Source organism: Onychostoma macrolepis, chromosome 03 (genome assembly GCF_012432095.1).
Source record: "Onychostoma macrolepis isolate SWU-2019 chromosome 03, ASM1243209v1, whole genome shotgun sequence".
Classification (NCBI taxonomy): domain Eukaryota; kingdom Metazoa; phylum Chordata; class Actinopteri; order Cypriniformes; family Cyprinidae; genus Onychostoma; species Onychostoma macrolepis.
Genome location: NC_081157.1, coordinates 25,230,625 through 25,250,523, shown reverse-complemented (window position 1 = coordinate 25,250,523; position 19,899 = coordinate 25,230,625). Strand labels below are relative to the sequence as shown.

Sequence of the window (19,899 nt, the reverse complement as noted above, 5' to 3'; positions counted from 1 at the left end):
GCTTGCACGTTTCCGTGCCGCTTAACTGGCTGTTGTCGCCGTTTTGGAATGCAATACTAGCATGCTGCATTACTGTTTTTAAGTTACACGTGAGTAAGTCCACATTATACAATGGTAAACTTTTCATTTACATTCCTTTTTAATCCAGCCACACATTTTGGAATTGAAATGGTAAAAATGGTCACTTTTGAGTTTTGACCATCAAATACCGCGCAGAATGAAATGAGTGGATTAGCTATGTACTGCATACTACACAGTATATACTGTACACTACAAATAGTTAGTGAAACAAGGCGAATGCAACTAAACAGTAGTATGCTGAGCTCACTGTGCTCCATGTTTAATCAGGCGAGAAACAAACATCTTAAATTGTCAGTACGTTCAAATTAGTAAAGAAAAGCTTTTTTTTTTTAAAGATTGTGGGTCAAAGTACTGCTTTAGTGATCACACTAGAAATGGAAGGTCAAGTCAAACGCATTGCATTGTGGGATATGCTATTATGCAGTGTGCTTCACATTTGAGCAAATGTAGCAGGTCATCTCAAGGAGATTTATAATAATAATTTCCATGCATCTCAAAAAGAACTTGCCCAGCTTGTGCAGGTCCACCCTAAATTTATGGTAAGTGATCCATCATCATTGGTCACCGGTGCTCAGCTCTGCTGCCAGGTCATTTTGAGACAAAACGTCATGTGACTAATGACAACACAGATCCATTTTTTAATGCTTTTAAGAACCCTTCAACTACAAATCAGTTTTATACAGTACTCAACATTTGAAGTGGATCAAAAAAGTTCAAAGTTGTCCTAAAACAAGGACACATTTTGATATTAGGACATCTTTGATTCACTTCAAATGTTGATGTTGGGGTGTGTGTATATATATATATATATATATATGTATACACACATATACACACACAATTTATTTTATTTTTTTGCTGTTTAATGTCCTGTGACAGATAAATCAAAATTCAGAACAATAACATTTAAGACGTCACAACATTCTTGTAATTTTAACAATTAAAACTTTATTGGAATGATACATGTTGCAAAATATTATTCTGTGTATTTTTTTTTTTTTTAAACATACTCGATGTGTCCTACGGGTATCCGTCAACTTCTCCAGAAGGTAAAATAATTAAGACTGTTAAAGGCAGAGAATATACAGTATTGTTTCCCGAGAAGGTACAATAGACTACACCATCACCATACCCATGTCGGGAGGAAAGAGACTCCTGTTATTGAAAATACACTTAGAAAATATGCAAAAGTAAATCAAATGTTTTCTTCATGATTTTTTTTTTAAAAAGCAAATAGAAGAGTGTAGGAAACTGGATGTGTACAAAGGCAAACTGTATAATGGACTGATGCGCACACACACAAAAAAAGATGACTGACGATGTGAATGAACAGACTGAAGGATGTATATGTCACACCCATGTATCTGAAAGGAAGGGACGGGACGGGACCCAGAGATAGAGGGACGACATATGAATACCGCCAAAAGTGTCACATTTTTCCATGCTCTGACAAAAAAGGTGTAATGAAAGGTGCATTTGAGCCATAATTTCCCAAAAAGTCACTGTTTTAAAATGGTGCTGCTTTAAACAGAACCCTTCCATGTCACGATCGAGCTCAAAGATGAGGAAAAAAGCTCACGTGAAGCCAACCTGTACATTATAACTCAGTACACCAGTTGAGGATAGTCTTACGTTGCTTAAAGCGTCACAAAACCAGCGCAGAAGAGCCTGCTGGGTAATCTAAACACACAGACGCATTCTTTAAACACTGATTGTTTTGTTCTCCAGCTTTTCAAACCAAGAGATGGAGCTGTTTCTCCTGTTTGTACAACCATTTTATGACAAAGTCTCCAGAAATAGGGCAAGAAAATGTCCCAGCAAAAGCTAGGCATGCAGGGAGAGGAATGAGGGAGAGAAAATCTAAACCTACCATAATGTTCTGTGAAATATAAACTCCTGCCCTTTGCTCATCTATGTTTCTAAAGCTACATAAGCACCCGAATGGTCAAAAACTGACCCAATCTGGTGTGTTTTGGCTGTGAATCTGGCAGAATACATTGAAAACATTTCCTGAGAGGGAAAAGAACAGTAATTTGATCTCACACTGCAATTTAAATGGCATCAAAGCCTTTCAGTGTCCAATAGATACTTCTGTTATTAAAAGAGTTGTTTGAAATACCAATTTTAACCTGGCACCAATCTGTAGTTCGCACACATTCAACAAAATTAAGTTACATTAGTTATCATAAACCAAAACGAACAAACCAAAAACCGACTTTGCACGATTTTGAAATCGGCACCCAACGAACAGCTGACTCCTGAAGGACTGAGCTGTAAGCGACGGTGGGCATCTCAGTTTTAAAGGTGAAGCGTGTCAATTCTGCGCCACTAGTAGCAGCAAAATCACAAAAATAACGACTTTGATCAATTCTAATATATTATGTCCTTTCTGTTACTCAAACAGACTGCGGTTCAGTTTGGCGCCACTATTGGTGCAGAAGTTACACTTCACCTTTACAATCGAATTAAATATTCATCGACGCGAAGCGTTTCAAGCATAACGAAATAAAATCTCTGCAACACACTACGCATTACTGCACACTTCTGGAAACTAAACAACAACAACAAAAAAATCATGGGGACTTTTGCATTTAGATTGTCTTGCATCCAACAAAGTTACAAAGCAAGATAGAAAGCGAACTAATTTTGATCAGTTCGTTGGACGATATTTCAACAGGCCAAATGGAGCTTCACTAACTAACTTGAACAACAAGCTTATTTGAAGCAGAAATTGAGATCGATTAGTGAAGCATTAGAGAGTTAAAACGTATTGGAAATCGGCCTAATTTTCAAACAATTTTGATGTCAGGTGGAGGTTATTCTTATCGTCGGTAAGGATAAGGAGAAATACCAGACTTGTTCAATTAAACAAAGGGTTTGGTCACTAGCAGGCGACACGGCAGAAAGAATAATAATAATAATAATAATAATAATAAAAAAAACAAAAAAACATCATCCACCAGGAACCCAGTGTAACCACAGAAACAGTGCTCTCCTTTAACGTTTTCCTTTAAAAGCATCTTTTTAAAAACAACCAGCTGTATTACAAGCCTTTGTGCTCGCTGTAAATTTTATCGTAAGTTTATCTCTGGAAATTTATTTTATAATCAAAGCCATCTGAGAAAACGTGTAAAATAACGGATTTGGAGCTTCAAGTATGCTTACATGCTACAGATGTGTAATTTAAAATAGTTACGGTCTTTTCAATGGCCACTTTAAACCCAAAGCACATTCTATTGGCTTAAATACAAACATACTGGCTTAAAATACACTAAATAATCTAGAGAATGACGAATGAATGATCCAAAACAACAATCTTTATACCAAGTGGCTGATTCTGCCTGATCTTAGAGCACTGTACTGTAGCCAATTAATATGCCATGACAAATTTGAAGGATGGTGGTGTGATGCTTGAAATCCAAATGAGAAATGGGTGACGTGTCAAACAAAAAGCCAGAACTCTTGAACGGTGTAAGTCGGTTTGATTTGGTATTGGGTGCCAATAGGTGCACAGGAAGTAAACATGATGTGACAGGGTGGAGAACTACAGAGCAAGGACACCTTTGCTAATTTAAAAAAAAAAAAAAAAAAAAAAAGGGGGGGGTTGTGTAATTTTCTCTGGAGAAGCCAAAATTCTGTACCAGAAAGTAACCTCTATATCTCTGGAAAAACAAAAAAGAAGAAATATTCCCATGCCAGCCAGTCACAGAGAAGTGACTGAATCTCTGCCCAATGCACCCTGGCTACCAAACAAGAGGAAAACATGAAAATGGACAAGTAACAAGTGACGAAGGATCTGAAAAGGCAACACTGCTGGCGTCTCTCTCAGGACTTTGTTCTTCTTCTCCCTCCATCTGTGTGTGAGGGCTCTACGTTGTTGTTACCGGATAAGGCTCAGTCCAGTCCATCATCATCATCACCACCCTGGAAAACGTTTTCTTCTCTCTGTTGCCCCACATCTCATTTCTCTCCATCCCTCTCCTCCGCTGCTGCTTCTAGAATTCAGCAAACTCCTTTCCACATTTCTCTGTGAAAGAGACCCGGATTTCTTCTTCCTCGTAGTCGTCAAAGTTGCTGGTGTCGCCGGGGCCTTTGCACTTAGGGATGAAGGGGGCTTCCACCTGAAAACACAGGTTATTACATTCTGAAGGCATAACATGTACTGCTGATGAGTTGTTCACAAATGGGGATGAGTTGAAGATTGGGAAATGGTGAGAACGTTATAAGAACCCAGTGTGATTGAGGTACCTTCTTCTGGTAGATTGCGATCCAGTCGGTGGTTGCAAACCATTTGTGGCCCTTGATGTCGTTGACGCCGTTCTTGAGGTTACCGAAGCGCTTCGTCAGATCTACCTGCAGCAGGTTCCTCAGCAGGTCCTTCAGGTCAGAGCTAAAATGTGAGGGGAAGCGAACCTAGAGAAAGATTACGACACACTTTCAGTGTTTGGGATTCACAAGCAACTTCCAATACACCAGAAAGAAAATCATAATTGACACAATGTTATTTAATAAATCATTAATAAAAATTAATGTCCGTTCATCTGTCAAAAGCTAATTAATTGACAGCGACTGAACATTTAAATTTATAACCCTGTAGAAGACAGCATGTTGCACCCAAACCACAAAACCAACGAGAGCAGTAGAAGATGACAGCAAGCTAAAACCTTTAAATGACTCACAGCTCAAATTTAAACTTTCATTTTCAAAATTCATTTCAGCAAAGGATATATTCATGGCAAAAAGTAAATAAATAAATACGCATTTAGATTCCTTTATACATCACAATAACAACTTTATACTTTTTTTTCAGTTTAATACTGGATGAAAATTGTGAATTTGTCCCCTGGTAAAACATCTAGGAGTTAAACTATAGTAACATTACAGTAACTATATGTAGTATATATAGTTATAAAGTTATAGTTATACTGTATATAGTATTAACTATATATAGTTTATATAGTAACATTAAAAGCAAAACAGCCTAATAAAATAAATCAATACAATAAAACAAAAATAAAAACCCTCTGCTTGCTAAATTAATTGATGTAAATATAAAATATGCTTGTTTATCTAACCCAGAGGTCCCCAACCACCGGGTCACGACTCACTACCGGGCCGTGGAAGAATTGCTACCGGGTCGCAAGAACGTTCTGGGAAAATGTGTAGCTTATAGATATGATCATATGACACGCTGTTATTTATTGCGCGTTAATGATTGTTCTAATTATTCTGTATTTTCATTGTATGCGATTGATATGGAGTAGCAATTTGACGATTTCAGATTGCTCTGATCTGTCATAGTCTATATATTACGTAACTGTAACAGCAGGGGATTGTTGGCATATAAGAACGAGTGATTTCAATAAAGAAAAGGTTAATATTACGTGACTTACACTGTCTGACTATAGCAGTACTGCCTGATTTTGCTCTATTTCGTCAACTAAAATAGTTTAAAACAAACTCACAACTGCCGCTACACACCTCCATTCAAACACAGCGTTGTTTCGTTTATGAATGAATCTGCTTTTTAAACAAATCTAGTGAGTCAATTCAATTACCCATTCATAAAGAGAGTCACTGCCTGAGTCCTAATGTGCATCCTATCCATCTTAAATTCTATGTGATATTAGTAATTTTCAATATTATTTAGGGTAGATAGTATGCACATTGGGACGCAGGAACTTGCTTTGTTCCTGAATGAATCAGCTGTTTGAACTAATCAATTGAATGAATGATTCAGTGATAAAATCAATAACTTGCCGCCATCTAATGGCAGTTTTAGTTTCATTTTAAAAGCATCATTTCAGTTATTTAAATCATTTAATATTTCTAAATTCAAAATTTTATATTTAAAACATTAATCTCAACATGACTTTATGAAGTTAACTGCACTCATGCCACCTCTGAGCCTCATTAAATGTCTAAATACCTACAAGCCACTTTTGTGTTCTTCTGTGCCACCTCTGAGTGACCGTGTACACACACACATACATACATATATATATATATATATATATATATAGTATGCATGAAAATGCATATTTTTCAATTAAAGACAGCTTACAGATTTAATATGGGCTGATTTGGTGCTTGACAACTTTTTATTGGTCATTTTGTGTTTCAAGAATAAGGTCCAAGGCTAAGAATTATGCTATTAGTTACTTAAACAAAAAATATTTCTCTCTATTTAACAACATTACAATAGTGAAAGATGACTTCCCTTACTGACCACGTCTCTTGCGCGACGGGATGCTGGACTCATGAAAAATAATCACGTTGTTTGTATTCACCAAAATTAATTTACTGAAGTCAAAACACGGATGGAATTGGCATTAGTGTGAGCGGCGCTTGCTGTGAGGCGGGAGTGACGAGCCACAGAGGATTGCACAGCCTTCCTTGAACAGTTATGTTCACGATTTCTGATTTACTTAACGTATACTGCGTGAGGGGGGCTGTGACTGGATGATGACAGGTGTCGTGTCGGTGATCATTCTCAAGTGTCGTGATCAGCACTGCTGTTGTTGTTTCAGTCAGTGGTTAGATCAGCTTAGCAGTCAAAAAACAGGACAAGGGAAGTCACGTATGGGACAAATCAATTAGGCCCAAAATACAGGACGTATATTAGGACGTATATTAGGCAACCCTAATATACACACACATACATACATATACATATACACATATACATATATTAGGGCTGTCAAAGTTAAATTCATTTTAACGGCACTAGTTTTATTAATGTGCGATTAACGCATTGCAAATTTTCTGTTTGACCCGTGGCCTAGCCCGTAGTTGGAGAAATGGAGAGCACAGTGTTGCCAACTTAGCGACTTTGCAGACCCCTTTAACGACGCATAGTGACAAATCTTTAGGGTTTGCCCAAACCTTATTTAGTTTCTGAGACTTGCTGGTACTGCCGCGCGAGCGAGAGGTCTTGCTGTCCCAGCACGCGCACACACATCTTTCTCTCTCTGCATTGCTCAGCAAGCGGTGGAGAGGAACAGTGCTTTCAGTATTATGTTGCTTCTCTAATTTTACATGCAAGTATAGCCGAAATCACAGCACAGCTATTGTCATTATCTTGTGTATTTGATTTCATCAGACGATGGCTCGATTATCAGGATTTTTGTGCAGATTAACATATATTGGAAGGGAGAGCTGGTTATGTAGTTTTAATGTGTCGCGTTTCAGTCACTATTTCATATTCATTCCGTTGTCTGACAACAGAAACAGTAAAATATATCAATGAAAACAGTTTTATTGATAATTTTGCTGCATCAAAATACAGTGAGAGGCAAACAAATCTAATAATAAATAATAAATGTACATTTTGCATTTTCCGAAGAAGTGAGCTGCCCTGTCCTGCAAAAATGTAAACAGGTTTGTGTCAGTAAATTGCTCAGTGCAAAGAAAGAGAAGTAATGGGAACCTGGTATTTCTTTTTTCATGCGTCTAATAGAACAAGTTCTTTGAAAAACAGCTGACCTTTGAAACATGTCTAGTCTTCATGCTCTATGTTGACTATGGTTTCAATAATAATAAACATACATTTGCATAAAGCATCCATATTTATCCATGCCCATGTTGATTAGAGTATTAAAAACTTGAAGTATTAATTTAAGGTACATTCAGAACAAATAAAAATGTGCGATTAAGTAGCGATTAATCACGATATACACATGTACATACATATATATACACACACACACACCCTTCACCCCAGTCTGCGAGAATATTTTCAAAACGTAACCAGTCCGTGGTGTAAAAAAGGTTGGAGACCCCTTATCTAACCCACACACACGCGCACACAGAGAGGGGAAAAAAAAAAAAACACACATGTCTGACTCCAAGCCAGCATTTTCTATATTTATAGTATTTTATTGAAATTTTGCAATAACTTTTTTTTTCAGTTTAATTTTTAGTAACTTTGTTATGCGCCTTTGTGATTTTTATTTGGTTTCAGACCATTCAGATGAAGGAGAAATCGAATCGGGACTCACGCGCCGTTTTCTGCGCTCAGCTGCAGCCGCACACACGAAGCGTGCAGAGATTATTACATTTCTGTACCTGAATACTACTGTTACTGTCTTCATATAGCCTATAATTTTATGTTGTAGGCTGTTCATCTATGCTTGGAATTTGTGCAATTGTTCTTGTATTACTAACTTTAGTTAAGCTTGTAGTTTCTGCTGGGGTATAGAAGTACTTAAAGTAAGTTTTTAGTAATAAATGAAAAGCAAACTTTTATTTTGCTGATCCGAAAAATTATCCGATCCGTGACTTAAAATCCGTAGTATGATCTGAACCATGAGTTTTGTGATCCGCTGCACCACTAGTGCTTCAACATAAACTCATTTAATTTAGTTGTCAAGGCAACATTTCTCATTTTTGTTTAAAGTTTTAATCATTTTTATTTCACCTTTATTTCAATTAACAGAAATGTTTTAATAGTTTCAGTTAACTATAATAACCCTTCTCTGTGTTACCAAAACCACAAATAAAAACCTTAAAAGACATGAGACACGTTTCAGTATTTATTTTGTTTACTATTTTGTAGTGTTTATTCATATTTTGAATCAGCTTTCATATAGGTGTGTGTCTATTTTAAATTTAAATATTAATTACATTAGTTAAGGTTTTTATATTCTTATTTAGCTTTATTTTTTATTTCAGTTTTAGTAAACTTCAGACAGTTGCCTAAGCAAGTTTTTCCATCTAATATTTAATTTTTTTTCAGCTTTATTTCAAGTAGTGAAACAACACCAGTTTAGATTATAACAGCACCACTGACACGAGTGTGCAGTGCAGAGTGACCACTGCACTATATAGACATCCAGCACCAAATAATGTGATATTCTGTCGCAGCACTCACCTTTCCAGAAACAATCTTCTCGTAGATCTGGATGGGCTGGTCAGCAAAGAACGGAGGGTAACCGGCAGCCATTTCATAGATCAGCACTCCCAGAGCCCACCAGTCCACTGCTTTATTATAACCCTAAAAGACAGAGAAAGCATGAGTTATGCTGAAACGGCTTAAACTGCAGTTAAAACAAGTAACGCAGCTTCGGTACTCACTTTACTGAGGATGATTTCTGGCGCCAGGTACTCAGGTGTGCCACACAGTGTCCAGGTCCTGCCCTTTACACGTTTAGCAAATCCAAAATCTGTTACCTGAGAAAACAGCAAGAATGAATATTGCATTTATTCATTTGCAAATGCCTGAGAAAGGACACTCAAACACAAGACAGGTGGCACATGACTCATTGCAGTCATGTGCCATTCTTGGAGCTGCTATCATTACATTTCATGAAGTCATCTGATTTGAAAGCCTGCGTGTTTACCTGTATGTAGCCCTGCTGGTCTATGAGCAGGTTTTCAGGCTTTAGATCTCGGTAGATAAGATCAAGTGAGTGAAGGTATTCAAAGGTCAGAACTATCTGGGCGGCGTAGAATCGGGCATGAGGCTCACTGCACCGGACAGAGACAGACAGACACAACGTAAATATACAGAGGTCACAGGACCTGCGTGCATAGTCATTATACAAGAATGAGATGATTGAATAGTTTTAGATGAAGCAGGCCTACAGTATATATAGCCACTGTTTGACGTCATATCAACTTTATCATTAACTGAACTGAAAATAAACAAAACTAAACATAATGTGCACTGCAATTCTAATGAATCAGCTTTTTAAATTTTTATTCTGAAAATCTTTTTATCAGTGGATGTGTGAAAATAATAATGGTTCTAAAAAAGACAATATGCAAAATGACTGTCGTGCTATGTGTTAGGTGATTATATAATGATAATAATTGAAACAGGCCAGTTCAAATGGTATTTGAAATATATGAAGCAAAAGTAGAAGTAAATAACTTGTGAATCAGGAAATTCAGCTTGATTCCCAGTCTGATGTAACATATCCAATATCACTTATTCAAAGCATCAGTCAGTGCTGCAGTCTCTGAGGAAGGTTGCACAGACAGAGTTGCTATAAAGTGCCTTCAAATAAAAACTATGAATACATTTGAAATGTTTGGCAAGTGACAATTTGGCCTCAATGTTCCCCGTCTAAATTTGACACTGCAGCTCGAGGAAGTTAGTCAGTGTAGCCAGTAGTTACATAATATTTATTGCAAAAATGACTGAAATCACTGTCAGCAAGAATGCAGCGCTGCTCTAGATTTGACTACTAAATCTCTAATCTGGTATTATTTTGAGTATGAGGCGGTTTCGAAATTGTGTGTCATCATATAGATGATGTGGCGCATTTTGTAGTACAACACTAAAAATAGTAGAAAACAACAATAGTTATAAATGAAAATAAAATCTAAGTGATTTCGTAAGAAAGGTTTTACATCTTTAATACTAACTGAAAATAATCTAAATTTAAAAACAATAAAGAAACACAAATTTTAACAAGTATAATAAGCCTGGATGGAGTAAGCATGTGTAGAATAGAGAGAGAGAGAGAAAAAAAAAAAAAAACAACAACTCACCTAAACCGGCCGATTCTACGCAAGTGAGAGAACATCTCTCCTCCAGGAACATACTCCATTACCATATACAGGTTAGTATTATCCTAAGAACAGAACACACAAAAGAAAAGAGCACAAAACCATTGAGATATTCATGAAGGCTTAATCAAAAATAGTAAAACAGTAATATTGTGAAACATTGTTACAATTAAAATAACTGCTTTCTATTTAAATATATTTTAAAATGTAATTTTAAAAGTTCAATAAAACTGCATTATGTCTTTACTGTCGCTTTTGATCAATTTAATGTGTGCTTGCTTTAAAAAAACCTCTTACTGACCTGAAACTCATCTAAAAGGCTGAAAGACTAATATTTGTTGCTATATCATTATTGTTCAAAACATGCAAGTATCACACACAGAGCTGGTACCTTGAATGAATGCTCCAATCGCACAAGGAACGGGAAGCTGACGGCCTGCAGGATGCGTTTCTCATTCAGTGTGTGTTCTATCTGTTTCAGTTTCACCACCTGAAAGACACGAGAAAATGAGCTCCAACACACAGACACGCAACTTTCAGCACCGATTCCTCTGAGAGTGGCTTACCTTCTGTTTGTCGAGGATCTTCATGGCAAAATGCTGGCCTGATTCTTTGTGCTTGACTAGCATGACTCGTCCAAACGAGCCAGTGCCTAGAGTCTTCAACCTCTCAAAATGGTCCAGAGATGCAGTATTCTGAGGAACAGAAGATGAAAATTCACTGTTCCTGTATGGTTTTTATATGGAGCACAGTCAAACTTACATGACTGATTATTTCACTTATTATCTGATTATGTTCACTAACAAGATCTACAGTTTAAGGTATGATTTTCAGAAATGTGATGAAATACAGCAAATAAAATCACATTCATTATACATCAAATTGTACTTTTCTTACTTTCTCAGGTTCTCTAGTACAAAAGCTGTCTACTACTGAAAAAAAATCACAGAGACTCCGGTGTTAAAGAGAAAAACAAACAGCAGGTCAGTTCACCTTGTGTCCAGAAGGGGGCGCAATGCAACTCGCATTAGCTCATTGGTTGACAAAGTGATTGTATGCAGTGCAGAAAATGGGATTAACTGACCTGTGCTGGGTTCTCCCATTTCTTTAGGAAATCTTCTTTGGCTTTAGCAAGAAACTCCTTAACTGAAAACGAAAAAGGCAGAAATAATGTGTGTGTTATTATTTAATTATGTGCACAACAGAACAACACTGCACTTAGAGACAAGCTAATGTGCTAAAAAAAGAAAAGTAAAAAAAAAAGTCTGAGGAGATATTGCCATTAGAATCTGTTAAAATGTCAACAAGTAGGACAAGTAAAAACAGGCATGGCTGTATGGCAGTCAACATCAACCTTTTACAGCACCTACAACACATTAAAGTCCAGAGTTGCTGGTCTACCCTTATTTATGACAGCAATTTACGACATTTCGTCAGCTGTGCTGCGTATGAGCTGCAGAAATGCCTGGGAAGACTGCTGAGCACTACTACTTTTTCCACACGTCACACTGTATGTACACAAAGTGAATCTCCTGAAAACACTTCACCCTGAAATAAAATGATTCTCATTCTCAGTTGTACTTTTTATTATACTGTATTGTAGTACATAAAAAATATTACCACATTTTCAGCAACAGGCATTCCAGCATTTCAAATTTTTTTTTTTTATTGTTGATTAAAGTATAAATCAGTATAATTATATAGACACACTCTGTGTGGGCATATATACACAGGTAACTGAAAGGGACAGTTCACCCAAAAATGGCAATTCTGTCAGTTACTCATCCCTCGAAACCTGCAGGAGTTTCTTTCTTTTGTTGAGCACAAAATAAGATATTTTATAGAATATTGGTAACCAAACAGTAGCCATTGCTTTCCACAGTATATATGCTCTGTCATGAAACTCTAGATGGTGCAGGCTGATGGGTCGTTAACGCAAACTGATGATATTCACAGCGTTAAACTACTCTGCATTGGCAGCCAATGAGCTTGCTGCTTTACATTTAAACGGCTGGTTAGCATTCACTAGAGTTCACAAAGTGGGCCGTGAGACCTTTCTGAGTGGGTCGCGGAGTGTGCGGCCAAAGAATCGACATAAACAACAAAAACTGTAATTATAAATGTTTTTCTGATGCGAGACTTATTTTAAAAGACGTGCAAGAAAGCCGTTAACACTTCTGTCAGATGCAGTTTAAAAGAGTGCCTGAGAAAAACGCGCTGTCTCGATTCAGCATGCGGTCAGATGAGATGTTGATAGGCTTAATGTCAGTGTCATTATTCTATCTTTATTTTGAATATAAGAAAAACTAACTATCCTGTCCTGCCAGATGTTATATCGCGCTCGTAGCGCGCACTCTTCAGTAGCACAATGCGGCGGTGCGCTGTATATCACTTCACTAAAGCGCAGAAACTATACGATCATGTGAAATAAAAGTACAGTACCGATAAATCACATAACTGGTACTGCGTGTGTTAACTGAGAAGGATTTGATTTGAGGTATGATATTCATTCTATTCAGGAGCAGTTTCCATGTTTCATTAACAGCTCATGTTAGTATTCACCATGGTAATGGTTGTTTCCATAACCCAAAAATACCATGTTATTTTCACTTTGTGTCATTTTGTATATGTTTAAATGACTGTGGTGGCTCATACCAACTTAATTGTATTAACAAAAACTAGTTTGGGACTGCTATTTAACCTTATAGGCTGCTGTTTATTCAGTATTAGTCATATTCTTAACAGTCTTAACTTCATTTTTGTGAAATAAATTTGTCAGATGCCCATTTTGCACAAGTTGATATGATTCACACAGCGCTCACATTCTCCCTCTTGTTTGCTGTCATCATTCAGTTCTGACTAGTATGGATAGAAGTCCATCTAATAATCAGATAGACCTGTTAAACAAAGGAATTAAAATGTATACAAAAAAGTATTATAACGATTGCTTTAATATTATTAGTAATAGAAAGGCAAATATTATAATACTTTCTCGTTTGCCGTCAGCATTCAGCAAATACGCATTTATATAATTTAAATCTTTGAATGACTAATGAACATTTAATTTCACAAACCTCGCAGACTTAGTCGAATCTAGTTGAGATCTTATGAAGTGTGCAATGTGTATCCTGCATAATCGCGTGTTCTCTGCGTGACGGTCAATCCGTGTGAATTGAATGGGATGGGAATCGTTTACATTTGATCGATACTGGTACTTATCGATACTCTTAGGTGCAAAAAGATATGATGTGAAAAGTTGTTGAAAATTTCAAGTTATTTTATAACTGCTGAACTTTAGCAACTGTATTAAAGTTCTTCAGTCAAGAGCAGCGAGTTATTTTTCTCTGCGTTTTATTTTATTAACATTAAAGGAAGTGTTCACCCATAAATGAAAATTGTGTCATCATTTACTCACTCTCAAGTTGCTTTAAGACCTGAATGAGTTTCTTTCTTCTGTTGAGCATAAAGGTTATTTTGAAGAATGTGGGAAACCAAACAGTTGCTGGTCCCCAGAGACTTCCATATTTTTTTCCTACTATCAAAGTCAGTGAGGACCAGCAACTGTTTGATTACCTACATTCTTCAAAATATCTTCTTTTGTCTTCAGCACAAGAATAAAAATTAATACAGGTTTGGTACAACATGACAGTGAGTAAATAATGACAGAATATACATTTTTGGGTGAACTTTCCCTTTAATGACAATCGGCAGCATGTTTAGTTCTGTCCCTTTAAGAGCACGCATCCATTTCTCCCTTAACTGTTTATATTCACTTTAGACATGACTGTGTTTATATGTAAACCTTGTGTGTTTTTGACAGTATTAGCGCAATCAGACGATAACTAAGATAATCAGCTGCTGTTTGACCGGCCTTTTAGTGTACCAAAGCTTCAGGTGTAACGCGCTCTGAATAAGCGCACATCAGAGCAGCACGCGAATGAAATGTTTAACCGGCAAGGCTTTAAACTAAAGCACACACAAATAATGTACTTTTGTGATTGCGAATAAGTGCAGTGTCTCGTGAGTGTAACTCTACCGCTGAATCAACATTTGATGTGAATGTCTCGCGAGTTGCAGTTGGAGCTGGAGCCGGGAGACATAGTAAATACAGCGCATTGCTTGAGGTAGATGTTGCGTTACTAGTGTTGCCTCCTTTGTTCACTATTACACTAATGCATCTAACACGAGCCCACACTTTCGAACGTTTCACTCGTGCTGCCACTGTTTACATGCAAACACACACAGCGCACGCGCATGGATATCATCACATCCTAGTTCAGCGTTCATCAAACTCATCGTTTCAAATTATGCTGCGCTTTATGTCATTTTCACAGTGTGCTGGTATGTAATATGACTGTTACCTTGGCTTTATTCGATAAAAATATGATTCCCAATGCACACAAACTTCCCAGAATACTGAGTACCCTGTTGGTTACGGTGTTTACTTCCTTTTTACTTATATTTTGATTAAATATTTATTTATTTGTGAAAAATACTTAATTACACATTTATTTTTTAATCCATTTTCAAATGATTTCAAATTTCTTAAAAGGGGTCATATTATGCTATTTCTTGTTTTCCTTTTCTTTAGTGTGTTATGTAGCTGTTTGTGCATGTATAAGATCTGCAGAGCTACAAAGCTCAAAGTCTAAAAAAAAGGATTTATTTATCTAAAAGAGGAGGCTAATCCAAACCGGGCTAACGCCTCATTCAAACACGCCCTCACACGTCTACGTCACGATGTGGAAATATTACGCAATGCCGTCCAAAGGTGCACGCAAAGAAAGAAGGCGTGGTTTCAGTAGCCGCAGTTAGTGTTGATGCAGTCATGTCAGGGAGACACAGTGTGTTTCTAAGCAAAAGCACAAGCACTTTATTTGTCCTTTCCGAAAGTAGATGTAATTAGGAATCATTGTTAAGATTATTTACAACAGAACAGCACGACCCAAATGTTCGAATTTGTGCAACGCATTTTATGGACGACAGTTTTGTGAATCTAGGAGAGTACAAGGCTAGCTGTGAACAAAGGCTAGTTCTTTTTTTAAAAATGGGTCAATTCCGACTTTGCTAAGACAATCTGGCGCTTCTGAATCAGTGACTAAGTATGTTTTGTTGTTATTAGTTTAAGTATTTGCTAATGACTGTTCAAATGCCGAGTTCTGCGCAGCGTGTGTGTGTGTGAGGGGAACAGGGTCACATCACAGCAGATCCTGTCAACTGACTTAACCACGGCTTGTGTACTGCATCATCACTGTGTCTGTCACACGACTCCGTTTCCCTCTCAGGCTTGAACTGATGGTAAAACTAACAACATTATTAGCTGTCTTGATATTTACTTTGAAAGCTGAAGCTCGCGATTATGGTAAGGGACAGCACATTTCCGACGCGTGCTTGTGGTGTTCGGCCAATCACAATGCACTGGGTCAGTTGGCCAATCAGAGCAGACAGTGCTTGACAGAAGGAGGGGCTTTGTTGAAAACGATGCGTTTGAGATAGGTGGGGCATAACAATAATGTACAGTATTTGAAAAATAATGTGTTTTTTGAACATTAAAGCATGTCAACATATTCTGTTACACCAAATACACAAAATAATGATAGCATCATATGACCCCTTTAAATATTAATTTAAATAAATTATATCGGCTTTATATCGGACACCCTGCTTTCCAAGATATCGGCATCGGCTGTCAAAAAACCCATATCGGTCGACCACTAGTTATTATATATGCTACTTGTGCAGCAGCTGTATGTCTTAAATACCTACAGTACCGTATCGGCGTATGTACTGGCAGTAGGCTAGCCCTAGTTCCTGTACTTGCTTTGCAGCAACAAAAACAATCAACAGCAATTCAGCAGCGTAGCAAAAATATTCTGCCAAGATGATAGAATTATTTTTTTTCTCCATACTATGGATATTGATGGCTAGGTTTGGGAATCGAAAATCGATTCCAATTCCAGAATCAGATACTTAAGGTCAGGAATCGGATACTTGTTGTAAAATTTAAAATTTCGATTCATTCCAAAGTTTGGCTACACTTGCGATCGGAAGCCAAAAAAGCCAAGTATAATATCTGTGATAAGCAAAACATGTTGCAAGAGAGTTGTCCCCACCAACATGACAAAGCACTTTAATTTAATAGATCGGTAAAGATCGCGAACACTATTCAAACCAACGTGATTCTAATCCTAAATTACAATGATTCGTCCATTTCATTCCTCAACCTTTGACGTGTGCGATCACAATCACTTGGTCGTCCGTTCAGCGTACGATCACATCAGTGTGATTTGAGCATTTAAATCAGCGTTCGCGCTGCCGCTGACCTAAAGAGAGCAGCTTCTATCATGTTTATGAATGGAACAGTTTCACACTCTTTTCAACCACACAGTATCATTATTTCTGTGTTATAAACATTTAGCGATTAAAATAGAGTAAATCACCTTTTGAAAGTAATTTGACATTTCAAATGAAGATTTATCGATCACATTGTTACGCCAGTAGGTGGCGAAAAGGGGCGTTTAAAATGTATTTGTCTTTGAATCATACAAGAGATTTTTTTCAAAAACGCTGATTCATCCAGTAAGGAAACAAGTACTTGAGTCTTGAATCTTGAGTGAGTCATTGAATCCTTCATTCATAAATTGTATGTGATTGTTTATTTGTCTGTTTTTTTTTCTTCAGAATAGTGAGAGAACCACAACAAAACAAACAAAACAAAATCCTCAATTTATACAGAATCATGCAGCTCTATTTTGCATACAAACAGCTCTTAAGGAGTCCAGTTTTCATGTGGCCTGTTGAGTTTTGTTCATGAGATTTAGCAGCAAATACATGGTTTGCAAAAAGAGACACAGGATAAATGTTTGATTTCATTTTTTAATCACACTGGAATCGAAAAGAATCGGAATTGATCAAATTCAAATGGTACCCAACCCTATTGATGGCTACGGTGAACTGTTCTGTTACCAACATTTTTCAAAATATATTTTTTAATGCTCAACAGAAAAAAGAAACTCAAGAGGTTTGGAACAACTTAAAAGTGAGTAAATAACAGAATTGCCATTTTTGGGCGAACTATCCCTTTAACTTGCAAAGCATTTACATTTTATATTAACTATGCCAACAGATAATAATATCCCTATCAAATCCCTCTTTATAAAATCCTGTCAAATTCAGGTATTAACTGTTTATACACTTTCAGCATTGTTATGTTGGGAATAATGCAAAAGTGAAAATAGGTTGTTTTCTTGAAGAGACAGGCTGGAAGGTTGTGTCCAGATTGGTTTAAATTCTAGGGCAAAGCTAAACTAGCATCTCCATTATATATAAATTTAAGTTCCCCACCACAAAACACCACAAACAAACTCAAAACTGTGGTCCCCACAGTATTGGCCACTTCCGTTTTTCATCATGTTTGTTGTGTGTTCAGAGCCTGTGGCAATCTCTCTCATTGGCTGTTCGAGGTAAGGCCTGTTCTAATTTCCACTGTTGTTAAAACCACATTGACTGAGCCCATGTTATCTAATACTTCCTGAGCCCACCATGACCGAACAAGAGCTCAGACCCAAATCAATATCCTCTCTCTCACTTAATATTTCTCTCACTCTGTCTGTCCGTGTGTGTGTGTGTGTGTGTGTGTGTGTGTGTGTGTGTAAGAGAGAAAAGTCACAGAATCATAATTTCTGCTTCGGAAACAGTGAGAAAGAATCAAGTCAGAAATGAGGTGAGCACACCAATGAAGTACTATGTTCCCCCTATTTTCTTTACAGAGTTGTGTGGGAACGTTCAGATTACAGACTCTTCTTCATTCCACACTACCAGCGCTCCCCTCTGGGGAAATGCAAGCTGTCACACAGCAGCTGAGAAGATCCAACTGTTGCAACTGCTGCGCCCAGAGGAGACATACAAAGAAACGCAGTGCGATTGCTGCCATTGAAGACTCTACTGCAGGACACACCCACATGAAGCATTTCAAAAGTGCAATGCTTTTAAATCCGAAGTAGAGGCATTAAACGATCTCTTTCTGTGGTGAAAGAGGCAGATGCCGTGGAGCGAGGTTAGTCACGCTCAAATCTACTGCCATTATCTCCAATCCACAGGCTCCGGGCAGAGCCAGAGAGAGAGAGAGAGAGAGAGCAAAAGCCTCACCCCACAACTTCCCGTCAATTCCCCTGCCTTATTATCTCTGAGAGATTCAGGAGCGTCTATCTCACAAACGCAGTGGTTGATGGGACTGCACACACTCAAGGGTCATATTTATACTTCGTTTAGATAATCTGTAGAGGAACTACAGTAGAAGATAGAGGCAGAGGAGAGGACAGTGTCCAAAGTTCACCTAAACTTGATACTGATCCAACGGCTCCATAAAACCATGCAACAAAAGGTGCTTGAAACAGAATCAAAACAAAGACCAGGCCTCAGCCGCTACGCCATGCAAACAACCCGAAAGAAAAAACAAAGAATTACAACAGCCATACGTAAAAATAGCCCTTCTGCAATTTTATAAATGGCTCAGGATATGAATGATCCTTGCCTTTGTGCTGGCTTCCCTAACAAACGGGTGCCATGACTACTGGAGGGAAATGACCAATACCCACACAAAGTTAGCCGTGCTCTTACCGTCCACTAGGAGCGTGGGACCCTCCACTCCTCCACCACCACCACCACCACTACTACCTCCCCTCCTCCTCCTCCTCCTCCTCCTCCACTGATCCCCCTGAAGAACGAGACTCTCCTGAAGAACGAGATTCCCGCTTCCCACCATGCCTCCTGGAGCTTTTTCGGTCACACATGGGCCCTGCTGAGACGGTTCCTCCTTTCTCCTCTTCCTCACAGCATCAGGCTCATAGCCCTATGCCTCTTCCTAAGAGGTCCTTGCACGCTTGACCCTCACATCCACTTTAGCTGAGAGCTACAGGTGTGCTTCCAACGCTGCTTTTGTCTCCAAGTGTGGCCAGTGATTCAGTCTGCTATTCCTGCTCTTCCTCGAGTGCCGAATGCCAAACTAAATCCCTCGCTTTCTGTGGCTCCACTGTGCGGACATCACCCTGGTAAATCAATCCCCCTCATGCTCCGTTTGTATCAATATTTATTCTGTACACAGTGCCATTCCACTCACCCTCAAGTGGAACACACACGCATAAAACGCAAGCGCATACACAAACACACACACCACATTGATCCAAATAGGGACCTGGTCGCCTAGGGGAGGGGCAAACCTATAACAGCAGTGTCACATCTAATGAGAAACATGGACAATAAACAACTTAAAAACTTAAAAGCAGCAAATAAATGGTAACTTGT

General features: G+C 37.9%; 1 protein-coding gene across 1 annotated transcript; it reads right to left on the bottom strand.

Annotated features, from left to right (window-relative positions):
* Positions 1 to 1,009: 1,009 nt before the first annotated feature.
* prkacaa (protein kinase, cAMP-dependent, catalytic, alpha, genome duplicate a) lies at positions 1,010 to 19,571 on the bottom strand. Its single transcript, XM_058768877.1, is given in 12 exon segments — positions 1,010 to 4,202; positions 4,330 to 4,494; positions 8,954 to 9,076; positions 9,157 to 9,252; positions 9,423 to 9,549; positions 10,579 to 10,661; positions 10,988 to 11,086; positions 11,163 to 11,291; positions 11,681 to 11,742; positions 19,216 to 19,273; positions 19,276 to 19,296; positions 19,299 to 19,571. Coding segments are annotated over 12 exon segments (1,179 nt in total). The 5' UTR covers positions 19,389 to 19,571; the 3' UTR covers positions 1,010 to 4,076.
* Between the last annotated feature and the right edge of the window lie 328 nt (positions 19,572 to 19,899).